Genomic DNA, 13,240 nt, shown 5'->3' on the forward strand with positions numbered 1-13,240 from the left:
AACTATAGTTGATAGTTGGAGCCAACATGTTAATATGCAAACTCCAAATATTTAAAAAAAAGTAGTTTTATTTTCGTTCTCAACGATGGATCTCTCCAGTTATCGCCCACTGGACTCTTGGGTGTTGTGGGGTGCTGAAGACGGCGTTCAATGGCTCGTTGAGAAGCCTCGATCACAGCAGTGATAGTAAATACAATCTTTGGTTATTTATTTATAGTCTCTGATAACAGTAAGGCTGGGAAACGTGAGTCTCTGAAACACCCTCGATGCAGTCGGTACAGCGGAGGGCTAGCTAGGGGAGCTCACTTCTGTTTTAAGTGGTATCGCGATGTGATATACTCATAGGTTTTATATACAGCAATATTAAACTCAACAAAGCCTGAGAGAACTGCACTGATGCGTGCAAAAAAAGACACCGTCATAGACAAGTGTCCGTATTTCCTCCTGTAAAGGTAGTTGGTGGCTGCAGGAACAGTAACTCTAAGCGTAAGCTCTAAAGATCATGGCGGGATTATAACTTTCACTTTAAGGTAGGTACGACATTGCTGTTTTACAAATAAAACAAAATGCTATCACTTTAAACATCTAAATATAAAATAACTAATATATAATATGTACACCGCATGCGCAGTACTGTAAATATATCCACAGACTGAGCTTGAAAGTGTCAAGCATGATTCAACGTTACATTTTCTATTCCAGGAATTATAGTCATTCGGTGGTCCTTCAAACAATCAGAGCTTTAATTGCTCAGCGCAAACAGAAAAGCAAAAATGTCAAAAATTGAGAAGATGAGTGTGATGGGTATCCGGAGTTTTGGCCCTGAAGATGGGGATCGTCAGGTGATTCAGTTTTTAACTCCATTAACTCTCATTCTGGGTCCAAATGGAACAGGCAAAACGGTAAGAACCGCGACCTTCTACTTTTGAGGTAAAATTTCATTTTGCATTGATTATCAATAATATATTTAAAAAAAATATTCCTACTGACAAACTAGCAAGAGATGGATTGTCATTTGTCTCATCATCATCATCATCATCACGCCGTTGAGCTCATTGTATTTTAACAAAAGAGTATTATCAGAAAATACAGTTACACGGCTTGCAAATGTTAAACATAGAGTAGGAGGGAGTATGAAGGTGATGCTTGAACCTTGTATCAGCTACCAGACTACTCCAGAAAGGGAGAGGTTCTTTATGGACCTGTAGGACCTATGCACTAATATATATATTGACTAGAGTGTTTGACCACGGACATAAATAGGTAATATTATTTCGTGATTTGACTGAAGCTGATCATTTTAAACAGAGATAAACATGATACAAGTATTTTAGATATGCCTATTGTTCTGATAATTCAGAGGCATAATCAAAATGACAAATTTTAATGTTTTGGGATTTAAAAAAGTGAGATTTCTTTTAAAGGACACGTACTGATAAAAAGTATTATTCCTCACTGGTATTTGGTTTGTTCGCAGACAATAATAGAGTGCTTGAAATATATCACTACTGGAGACATGCCACCCAATACTAAGGGTGGCGCTTTTGTGCATGATCCCAAGGTAATAAATGTTACCCATTATTTCTTAATTCTTTAGTCAAACCTTAAGATGCTTTTTTTTTCAGAACAGTCTTCACTGTAACCATGTCCTGACTATGAGTGTGCACAATGTGTGTCTGTTGTAGTGAGCATGTTTTTTATATGCATATGTGTGTGCATGGTGTTAGTGATTCCCTTTAATGTGCATAGGTCTGTCCATCACTTCTGTTAAGCGCTCTAAGCATATCATTGAAAAAGTACTATAAAAATGTTCATTATTATTATTCTTTACAGTTCCAAGTCTCTTGCACATCCCCCAAGTAGACATAGAAAAAAATAGTATAAAAAGGGCTGAGTCTTTTTCTTTAAAGAAATGTATTTCATTTTATGTGAGGTATCGGTTTTAAATGATTCATATTTGAAGAACATAAATCAACTGAATGCTATTGAAGTAGTGCTAAAAATATCTAAGTGGGATAATTTATTACACAGTGTTCATAAAGTTAGTGCCAAATAAATCATAATGACATGTTCCTTCCTTTGAAAAATATGCACTACATGGTGTTGTGTGTCTGCAAGTAAGCATTTTTTGGTCCAGAAATGTTCCTCATAAACTTTGCTTTTGATGAATACAGATTGCTCAGGAGATGGTGGTACGTGCACAAGTGAGGCTGCAGCTAAGAGATGTCACTGGTAAATTGCTGCAGGTACAGCGATCTATGGAAGCCACCCAAAAGGTAAAAACTTATATGACTTTTTTTTCTGTTTGCTGCTGTCAACATTACAGTTAGTACACTGGATAGGAAATCAGTTTATCAGTAAGCACATCCTAGAAAATTTGCATGATAAAGATTTACATTTTCTGTAGATGATATAGAGAATGATCAGAGACTGCAGATTTTCAAAAGTAAGCAACTGACAAACCTATGATCCATGAGGAGACATGCATGAAACACATCCTATGAAGGTGACTTCAACTGTCACTTGCAAGTGTTCACTATTTCTTTAAATGATCGTGGAATAGCTTGTACTAGCTTCTTTATGCTCACTTAAGGAAATAGCTTGAAAAATACATCTTTACGTGTTTTCAGGTAAGGCAAGCAAGCCAGACTAGGGGGACACTTTTTTGGAGACAGCATGCAAGGAGAAAAATAAATGCATAGTAACATATTTTTAAAAAGTCGAAACATAGCGACTACAGTTGAAACTGAACTAGCATGGTCTCTGCAATAATGACAGTGATAATACAATCATCAATGAGTTTATTGAAATGCTGCTGCAAAAAAAAGGCCTAAAATTAGCTGAGTATTAATACCTTTTTTTTTTTATAATTTCTGCTCTTAAGTTTCATTTGACCAGGATAATGATAATTTTTTTCCTGGAGAAACTTATTATTGTTGTTGAAAATGATATTGCTTTCTTTTTAGGCTAAAAAGATTGAGATGCGTACACTGGATAGTGTGATAACAAGACTGGCACCAGATGGACAGAAAGTCAGTGTCAATAGCAAGTGCCTTGACTTTGACAGAGAGGTAAAAATAACAAGTACTTGAGTGGAATGTATTTGTGATGAGATGTTTGTTGTGCAAGAGGGAAGTAGGATAGACATGTATTTATATCCACAGATTTGTTTCTTGCTGTGTTAAGCATGCCAGTATTTATTTTGACACAAAGGTCTATATTTACACATGCAGTCAGAGAGATATGCATTGATTTTCATGTTAAATATGTGGTTGCATCTGTTCACACTCATCAAAATATCTTTGTACAAAAAAGTTTTTTTAATCTTAGCATCCATATAGTTATTTATTTTGTTTCTTTGACTGAGGTAACCACTTTTACTTGCTAAAAAAATTCCTTGGATGTGAAATATTGCAGATGGTAACAGCACTTGGTGTCCCGAAGGCAGTGCTGGACAATGTCATCTTTTGCCATCAAGAGGATTCCTGTTGGCCTCTGGGCGAAGGAAAAGCCCTTAAGGACAAATTTGATGCTATTTTTGCCTCGACTCGTTACACCAAGGTGCTGGACACTATACGCAAGCTTAAATTGGAGCAGGTAAAGTGACTATATCAGATTGTCTCTTGTGGCTAGTCCTGTTTATACACTTCCTTGTGACATTTTTAAATCACATCTGTACAAATTGCCATGGTTGAAACATGATCGTTATATGTAACATCTTTTTATTATTGTTGATTTCTGCATTAGATTATCACTTTGTACTTTTCACAGTAGTAGATCAAGGGATAGATGAGATAAAAGGACAAAAATTGACTGACAGACAACTACTAAAATAGATTGACAGAGAGCTGCAAGATTGTTAATTGTTGTACTGACATAAGGAGGCTTTATAGTCTCATGGCTAGTGTGCACAACTGTGGGAGGAGCAGAAGCTGTAGCATGTTGCTGTAACCTTCCTCTCCAAACAACCTCATCTAGTACTAGCAGCTGTCCACTTGAAATAGGTGCCTGATTTATTAAGGGAGGTAAAAATAGTTGAAGAAGGTTGGGTTTTGCATTCCACATGTGCCAAGGACATGGTGTACCATTTATGTTCACCACCCATATTGCCTGAAGCCTATGACTTGTTACATTTCTTAATAAAATAGAAGAAGGGACACTTTCAGTTTGTTAATTTTATTTATTACAGCTGTGTGTGATACATGTATGCATGGTGAGAGAGAGAGAGATTAATTTCATCATTTCTTTATTTTTTTGATTGTAGTGAGATAGGCGTAGAAAGAGATGAACGATCTTCTGATACTTAACATGTTCATTAAATGTGGGGCCTATAAATGCTTCTTTCAGGATGGTGAAATAAAGCTTTTCAAGGAAGAAATAAAATATTTGAAGCAGAACAAGGACCAAGCTTCTCAGGTTAGATTTTAAATAAAAATGTTATTGTTTGTTCTACTCTTTCACATTTTCTTTGTCAAAAAAAAAATTCAGTCATTAAAAATTAACTTGTAAATAATCAGCAAAGAAAATGTATCTGCTGGGGAAAATCAATTATAAATTTAAAGCATGAACTCATTTTAACATGGATTGATTGGAAAATGTCAAAATTCCTGTATATTTAAAGGAGATGATCATGTTCTGATTTTTAGATCATAATAACATTCTCTTTCAGCTGGAGGGTGACCTTGCCGAATTGCAGGCAAAATCTGCAGCTTCAGAGGAATCTGTTAAAAAAGTTAAAGAGCAGCTGCAGCCACTGCAAGATCGCCTGCTTAAAATCAATGATCAGTATAGTGATATCTACAAAGTGCAGACAAAGATAGGTCAGAATGTCAACTCTTTCCTTTCAGTTGTGATAATTTGTGTCAGATTGCAATAAAGAAATCAAATGTTTTATTTGGATCATTTTATCTTTCATTTGGTGACAGAATTTCCAGCTAATGGTAACTTTTATGGAAGTACTTAATAGTATTGATCATTTTAAAAGGTAAGTCAAACCTATAATTTAAGAAACAAAATCTGAAGTTTAATACCTGGTAAAGCTCTAAATTTGAAAAATTATTATTTTTTTTTTTTTTGTCGTTCGCCTCTTTCACACTTGGAGACCAGCTCTTGATATGAAATCGGTGGTCTTCTGCAGAGACTCCACTGGCCCGTACAGCTTGTTGTGCAGGGTCTCCGACTGTGGCCACGTCTCTTTCCTCAGGGTACGAAGATTCCTACAGTCCTGTAGGATGTGTTCTACAGTCTGGTCTGCTTCTCCACAAGAGCATCTCGGGGACGGCACTAGGTGCAACTTCCTGTGTAGGTGGTGAAGCAGCCTGTTGTGCCCAGTCCTGAGGCGGAAGATAGCGACCTGGTCCGGTCTGGACAGCTGATGGTAACTGTCCAGTGGTTGCTGTGGCCTGTACAGAGACTTAATGATGGTTTTCATCTCTGACATGTTGACTGCATTGTCTTCTTGCTCGTCCTCTGCACCCAACTTAGCCATCCTGTCAGCTTCCTCATTCCCATCTATCCCGCAGTGTGATGGGATCCACTGCAGAGCCGTTCTGAGGCACTTTATGTTTAGCAGCGCGGCTTCCAGGTCTGGCAGTTTGTTATTGTTGACTGCCTGCAGCACCGACAGAGCATCGGTCAGGAAGACGACCTGGCTGTCATGGTCTGCTCTGCTGCTGATGATGTTTGCTGCATGGACCAGGGCTTCTACTTCTGCTCTATAGTTTGTACAGTGGAGGCCAGTTGGTATTGCTGCTGCCTGCCACTGTCCATTTGGGAACTGGATGTACACGCCGGCCCCTCCCCTCTGGATAGCGTCTGTGGCTGACCCGTCTGTGTAGGCCCTTATCCATGATTCCTGGGGGTACCTTTCTTCTAGCATGGCTAGCGTCAGGGCTCTCTTGCTCACGTCGCTATGCTCATCCTTTGTTGTGAGGTGAGGAACTGTGGTGCAGATGGTAATGTTCCCTGTTCTGTCTTTCCAAGGAGGAGGATCGAGGTAGAGAGTCGGTACCTGGACCTGTGCAGGAAGCTTTGTTTGGTATTTTCTGTGTAGTGCCTGCGTCTCTCGCACAAAGCTGGATCTTTTCAGCCTTCCCGAGGACAGCTGTTTCTGTCTGGCACTCATCAGGTGGTCTTCACTGTGCCTATACTTGGTGGCCTGCACGAGTGCTTTGCATTCCCTTCTCTTGTTTAATGGGGGTATGCCTGTTATCTGCTCCATCTTGTCTATTGGTGTAGATCTCATGGCGCCTGTTATTACTCTCAGTGCTTGGTTCTGCACCTTGTCCAAAGTCTGAAGGTGTGACTTGGCTGCTGTCATCCAGGTGCTTGATCCGTACTCAAGGTGTGGTCTTACAGTACCTTGGTACACGGTCTTCAGGATCTTTTCGTTGGCGCCCCAGTGTTCCTGCCAGCTTTCTCATGATGTTCAGCTTTCTTCTGGCTTTTGCTTGTGCGTTTAGGATGTGTTGCTTCCATGTCAATCTTTTGTCAAAAGTGACTCCCAGGTACGTCTGCTGGTCTTCAAGTGTCAGTGGAGTGTCTCCCAACTTTAGTCTGCCAGCTTGCGCTTTGGTGGAGAGAGAGAAAAGAGTGGCTGTTGTCTTGTCACGGTTGATAGTAACGCACCAGTTGTCTGCCCAGGCTGCCACTTTGTCTAGTGCAAGCTGCATCCTGTAGGTTGCTGTTGTTGCATACTCTTCTGAGCACCATATGACCAGGTCATCTGCATACAGTGCTGCTTGGACTCCCCTTGGAAGCTCTGGTACCAGGTCGTTGATGAAGAGTATGAACAAGGTCGGCGAGAGTACTCCCCCTTGTGGTACTCCGTGTCGTAGCAGCACCTTACGGCCACAGTGTCCGTCTACAAGCACCCTGGCTCTTCGGTTGTGCAAGTAGGACTTAATCCACCGGTACATGTTGCCGCTGATGTTGCTTCGCTGGAGCTTGACCAGGAGTCCATCCTTCCAGACCTTGTCGAAAGCCTTCTGCATATCAATGAAGACCGCTAGGGTGACCTTCTGGGCTTGGAAAGCATCCTCTATGACCTGCGCTAGGTGCGTTGTCTGATCTTCGGTGCTTCTGTATCTTCTGAAGCCTGCTTGTTCTGGGATGATGATGCTTTCAGATTCCAGGTACCACTGCAGGCGCTGATTGATGATGCGCTCTATGGTTTTACAGACGCAGCTTATCAGGCTGATGGGGCGGTAGCTCAAGATTCGTGACTTGTTCTTCCCTTTTTTCAGAACAGGGATCATCCTGGCTTCCTTCCAGCACTGAGGTACCTGGCCTTCTCTCCAGCTAAGTTGAAAATGTCCAGTAGTTTAGTGAGGGCTGTGCTGCCAAGGTGTTGTAGCATCTCATTCGTTATGTTGTCTGGACCTGGAGATTTTTTCTTCTTCAGCTGTTTGATGGCATTCTTCAGTTCTTGGATGGTGATATCTTTGCTGCATCGACTCATGGACATCCCCATTTGTTTTCCTTTCTTTCTCTTCTTTTCTGAATTCTTTTTGCAGATGCGGTGGGATGGTGATGCTGCTCTCCTTTGCATATGCTTGCGCAAATGCATTTGCTGCTGCCTTATCTGTCAGTGTCTGTCCATCTTCTTCAAGGGTGATCTTCTGTCCCTTGCTACCCTCATCATTTAGTGCCTTGGTCAGCCTCCACAGCTTGGTGGTGTCTCTCTCCATATTCAGCCCTGCTGTCTTTTCTCTCCAGCTTCTTCTCTTGCACTCTACTTTTGTTCTTAGCAGTTTGGCATTTGTTTCTTGCAGCTTGATGTTGTTTTCTTGATTGGGGTTGGTTTCTGCTTCTTCTCTGGCTTTTGTCAGGTCATCGTGAGCTCTCTGAAGTTCTGCTGTCCAGTACGGAGTGTAGTCCTTTCGCACCCCTCGTGGGATAGTTTCTTTGGCTGCCTTGATGATACTGGCATTGAAATCTTTGATGACGTTGTTGATGTTTAGTCCTTCCACCTTGATGTCTTTCGTGAGCTCATTTGTTCGTATTCTGAACAGCCCCCACTGTGCCTTCTTATGATTCCATCTGGCGTGCTGCGGGGGTTCAGGTGTCGTACTTCCTGTGATGGTAAGGAGTACTGGGCGATGATCACTTCCTCCCAGCTGGTCTAAGACTGTTCTGCTCAAATTCTTGTGGATGTCGTCTGTGCAGAGAGCCAGGTCTGGTTTTGTTGTTGTGTGCCAGCGGCGCGAGTAGAATGTTGGTGGATCTGTGGGGTCGTTGACAAGGATTAGATGGTTCTCGTCTTGCCAAGTTTCGATATCTTCTCCTCGCTTGTCAAGGATGTTGTATCCCCAACTCTGGGACTGGCTGTTAAAGTCTCCGGCGATGAGGAAGCCGCTGTCTGGAACCTGGATAGTGTCAAGGGACAGCATCTTGTCACTGGGGCAGTAGTAGTTGATGACATGGAGGACGCTGTTTGTGATGGTGACCTTGACTTCTATGTATTCTGCCTCGTCCATGTATCTTTTCGTTTCGCTTGCATTCATGTTGTTTCTGACTAAGGTCAACACTCCACCTTTCTTTCTCCCCTGACGATCACTCCTAAATGTCTGGTACCCTCTGATCTTGAAGGGCTTTTCTTTTTGTAAATGGGTTTCCTGTATACAGCAGATGTTAATGCTGTTCTGGTACAGGAACTGTTCCAGTTCTATCTTCTTGTTGGCAACCCCTTCTGCGTTCCAATGTATGATGTTGATGGGTTGTCCTTGGTTTTGGTGGTACTCTGGCCAGTCGCTTTCCTTCCTCGTCCCCTGGCTCCACGAGACGAGTTGAAGGACCTCCTGTAGCTGAGGGTGGGCTCCTTTGAGGCACGGAGCCCGGCACTGCACCTGCCTGGCGGATCTTCACAGGGCGAGCACCATTTCTATCAATACTGTCTTCAAGTGGCATAGGCAGTTTTGCGTGGTGGTGTGGTTATTTCAGGGTGCGCCTTGCGGCCCACCACCTCCGACTTCAGCACTCATGGACCACTCTTTGTCTGGTCTCTACCCTTCGACCTGTCCGACTTGGGTGACCCTGCTAGGAGCTGATGCTCCTGTCGGCATAGCTCTTAGGGTCATCGAGACACGCAAGCCCCCCGACCGCGGCAAGGTGGTGATCCAACAGGGGGGAAAAATTATTATTTACAGAATATATTTTATCTTTCAGAAAAACTGAAAAGTGAGAAAGGGCAGTTGGAGAAAGCAATCAAAGATCTCCATGATAATATTGAAAATGAGTTTCAAGGTGAGATTAACATAAGTGATTTTTATGGAGCACATATTTTCATTAAGATGTAATTTAAGTGAGACTGTGGAAGGATAAATTTGCAAAAGTTTTGTTGTGGAGAAGGCATGTGTGTAGAAAGATACATTTGACTCTAGATTTGAGCATATGTGCACAGATCTGTGTGTTGGGGGAGGGAGAGAAAGGGAGGGAGGAACATAAGATAAGACACTAAGATGTAATAGCATCTTCATGATTGTTAATTGTTGTTCTAAAGTAAAGTTTGTAGCCTCATGGTTTGTGCACTTGACAGTGGAGCAGGAAGTCACCTGCTTTAGCCCTGCTCCCAACTATTTCTTCTCTCCCCTCTTACCCATACACCTCTTTGTAGAATCTGTACACCTGAGATGAGTGCCTGATTTATTAGAGAAGATAAAAGCATCGGAAGGAGAGGGTCAGGCTCCTCCTCCACTTCTTGTGCCTTGTTGTGTTGAGACAGAGAGAAGTGGAAACTTTTTGGGTTAGTATTATTTAAAACTGATACAGTTAAAAGAGATTTTACACTGCCACCTGTTGTTACAGGATCAGTTGAAGAGCTTGAAGAACTTCTATCTGACTTTGCTAATAAAGTACAAAATCAAAAGGATATTCTGACTCAGGTAAGGTATAAAGTGTTCCTATGAAAGACATATTTTTACTTGCATAAACATTATTTAGATGGATTTATTTGTATCTGCATGTGTGTATGTGTTCAATTTCTCTCTATTCATGCACACACATTTTTTACATTTCATTTTGAATATAATTAGAATCTTTTAACATTTCCAAAGCAGGCTTTTAATGTTTATATTAATGACTATGTTGACTACAAAATTTGTAAATTATTCATAGTGTGCTTTAGTTTCCTGTTATTAAAATACGTGAGTATATTTCCATTTTCTCAGTTTGAGGATCGACAAGAGAATGTCACCAAAAACATGGAGAAACTTAACAAAGAAAAATCTCTCTTGCTGGTTGAAGTTGGGAAACTGGGGCAGGAAGCAGACGTATGTAACAATTTAAGCTGTTCTATTTCCTTTTCTATTTAATCATGTTTATTATTGTTGAAATTGTACATATTATGTAGATGTTTATTATATTGCATTATAATTTTTGTAAAATAAGTTTTTTTATGTTAAAATATGATATAAATTGTTCTGTCTGTATATTTGAAGGCATAAATAATTCAAAAATGTGTACGTCAGCATTAGTTCTGTATTTGAGTTGGTATGTTTTTTTAATTATGATTACAGACACATGATGATAATATTCGCAAAAGAGATGTTTTGTTGCGGCAGCTTGCAGTTGAGTATGGCTTTGAAGGTGAGTGTTCATTGATCATCACAGAATGGGACCATTTGTGAAATATGAGTTTGAGGATATAAGTGTCAAAACTTTGTTTGATAGACTTTCCATCCAGTAAGGATCACTGATCATATGCAAGTATTGCTAAGACATTAAATGGCCATGAAAATTTTTACAGAATATACACTGCAATGGAAGCAACTGCAGTGGAGAATGAAATTTTGTTAACACTCTTTCATCAGCATGGCAACCTTTACTTTAGAGTATGATTTATTTTTCAATATATGGCATTTTTTGTTGTTGTTGCAAATCTTCATTTGAAGTAGCAGGTCTGCCTGTGAAAGCAATATGGTATGTTTGAATGTTTATGTTTATTCATGGATATGTTAATTATACGAATAAAGCATAAAGAGATTTGAGATATGTAGGGCTAGAAAATGTATGTGGTTTTGATCCTCCTGTTGAACAAATATAGGTTTTAGTCAAGGTGCCATCACTGAGGAGCGTTGTCAATTGTTTTTCAATGAAATTCAGCAAAAACTTGATGATATTTCTGCTGAGATGAAGAAAGTTAAAGTAAGACTTCCTTTTTTTGCAGTTGTCAGTTTTATGCTTGCATTGTATATGTTGAGCAGCTTAATACTTTAAAGTTTAAACATTAAATAATCATTGTTCATTTCTCTAAATATTAAATATTATGTTAAGTATGTTCATCCTCTACTTTATTGTTTAAAAAAACAGCATTTTGTTTGTTTTATGTCAAACATTTTGATATTTATTAATAGTTCAGGACTTCTGAGGCCATGTTGCTGTTTCACTTGCCATTCTCTTTAATTTGTTGAAAGTCTAACCATGTAGATAATTCTGTCATTTTTAAGAAGCAACTTCTGACATTACAGATGTGATATTGTGGCTTTTGTGTTCAAATGTCTAACACATTTTCATTTTGATAACAGTCAGATTTTGAAGCAAAAGAGAAATCTCTGCAGCAGCAGGCAGATGAAGTTAGAGATAAAAAGACTCGACTGGAGCAAATGCAGCGTCACAAGAGAGATCAGATGGTATGTTGCTATGGGATCTCTTCTCTCTCTCTCTTTTTTTTTTTGTTGTTGTTGTTTCTCTTTTTACTGAAAATAGAAATCTGGGACAATTCTTCTTTCAGTAAAACCTAACAAATGTGTTAAATTTTATATGCACATGGTAGCTTGCTGATCCATTGAAATGAGGACCTAAAGTGAAGAATTCATTTGCTAAAACCAATCTCCATATAAACCATTAAGTGCAAATAATAATAAATTTTATAAAGTACTCAATTCAAGTAAAAGTGTCAAAAAAGTTACACTTGAGAGTAAGAAATCAGTTCAGTTCAGTTATGCCCTTCGCCCCTCCTGGTGCATAGGCCATCGACGACCGCCCTCCAACGCCTCCTGTCCTGGGCTACCGAGAGTAAGAAATAGTAGACAAAAATAATAAGTACCAATTAATTAAGACACCACATTCAACAGAAAAAATTCCAAGCAAATTTTAAACAGCAAATTGATCACATTTACACTAGCCCTCACTAACGCATACATTGAACCAATTACAAGAAATCTTGAAAGGATCTCTATTGTTCCGATATAGAATGACAATGCTACAGTCATATCAGGAATTAAGACAGAAAAGTTTTTGAAAAGGGAGCTTACTGTGATATTTGGAAGTTAAAAGTGTAAGAGCAGATGAACTGGAGGGAAATGTCAGACTGCTGATTTAAATACTACAAATTATCTCTTGCCAAAGTTGGACAAGAAGTACTTAGGTTGTACATGTTTAAAGGTATTCGGAGACATAAGACATTGGTGCACATGCTGGTCTGTATTCTATATGGTCAGTAGTGACTTGTAGTAACCTGCCCAAATCTTTGCCAAATGAAAGTCAAACACAGCTGTGGATGAGCTATTTATTATGAATAAAGACAAACAAGATATAAATAAAGATTTCTGGGCAAGCATAAACCTTATGATAAACTTAGATAAAGTGACTTCTATGCATCACCTATTGTTGAACACAACAATGCTAATAACTTTCAGAACAAAAACAAGAGTGAAATCCATCAGATTAAAGAGAAGCTGAGTCGCATGGAAGCTTCTGCAGGACGTCGAGATCATGTGACACAAGACTTGAAACGTACTGTAAGTTATAGGAGAGCTAGATATACTTTTTTATTTTAAAACAGTTTTCATGTCAAAGGTTTCTATTTGTGCACAAGTGATTTGAATGAAATGAATGTGCCATGCTTAAGGTCTGTTTTAACATCTTTATTAATACATGGGTCTCAGCATGTAAACATGTATGCTTGAAAATGGTTTAAATGGTAGAATCTTGAACATCTATTTGCACAGCGCAAGTAAAATTTCATTAGCTGTATTTTTTGCCATAAACTGACAACTCTGAATGTTAATGAATGATGAATATTGTTATTGTCCATATACTTAAATTGTTTTCATTCTTGGATGTTTATCAGCAAAACTAGCAACAGGCTGACAAGTGTTTACATTCACAATATTTCCAATTTTTCACTATATCCAGAAGCTATTTAGAGTTTCAGATGCAATTCTTGATTGTTTTTTTTTTATTGCACAAGATTATGAAAGTGACTAGTAATTATTTTCAGAAACAAATATGAATGATTTTA

The 13,240-nt window shown here is 39.3% G+C and overlaps 1 protein-coding gene across 1 annotated transcript in view; it reads left to right on the forward strand.

Annotated features, from left to right (window-relative positions):
* The first annotated feature begins 219 nt into the window (after positions 1 to 219).
* The window catches only part of LOC112559750 (DNA repair protein RAD50-like), a 31,782-nt gene continuing 18,761 nt past the window's right edge, over positions 220 to 13,240 (forward strand). The window contains 15 exon segments of the mRNA XM_025231132.1: positions 220 to 530; positions 703 to 902; positions 1,478 to 1,561; positions 2,175 to 2,276; positions 2,967 to 3,071; positions 3,418 to 3,597; positions 4,348 to 4,416; positions 4,670 to 4,820; positions 9,166 to 9,243; positions 9,805 to 9,881; positions 10,167 to 10,268; positions 10,515 to 10,584; positions 11,042 to 11,142; positions 11,523 to 11,627; positions 12,636 to 12,737. Coding sequence (XP_025086917.1) covers positions 774 to 902; positions 1,478 to 1,561; positions 2,175 to 2,276; positions 2,967 to 3,071; positions 3,418 to 3,597; positions 4,348 to 4,416; positions 4,670 to 4,820; positions 9,166 to 9,243; positions 9,805 to 9,881; positions 10,167 to 10,268; positions 10,515 to 10,584; positions 11,042 to 11,142; positions 11,523 to 11,627; positions 12,636 to 12,737 — 1,455 coding nt within the window. The 5' untranslated portion in view covers positions 220 to 530; positions 703 to 773.

Source organism: Pomacea canaliculata, linkage group LG3 (genome assembly GCF_003073045.1).
Source record: "Pomacea canaliculata isolate SZHN2017 linkage group LG3, ASM307304v1, whole genome shotgun sequence".
In the NCBI taxonomy this organism is placed as follows: domain Eukaryota; kingdom Metazoa; phylum Mollusca; class Gastropoda; order Architaenioglossa; family Ampullariidae; genus Pomacea; species Pomacea canaliculata.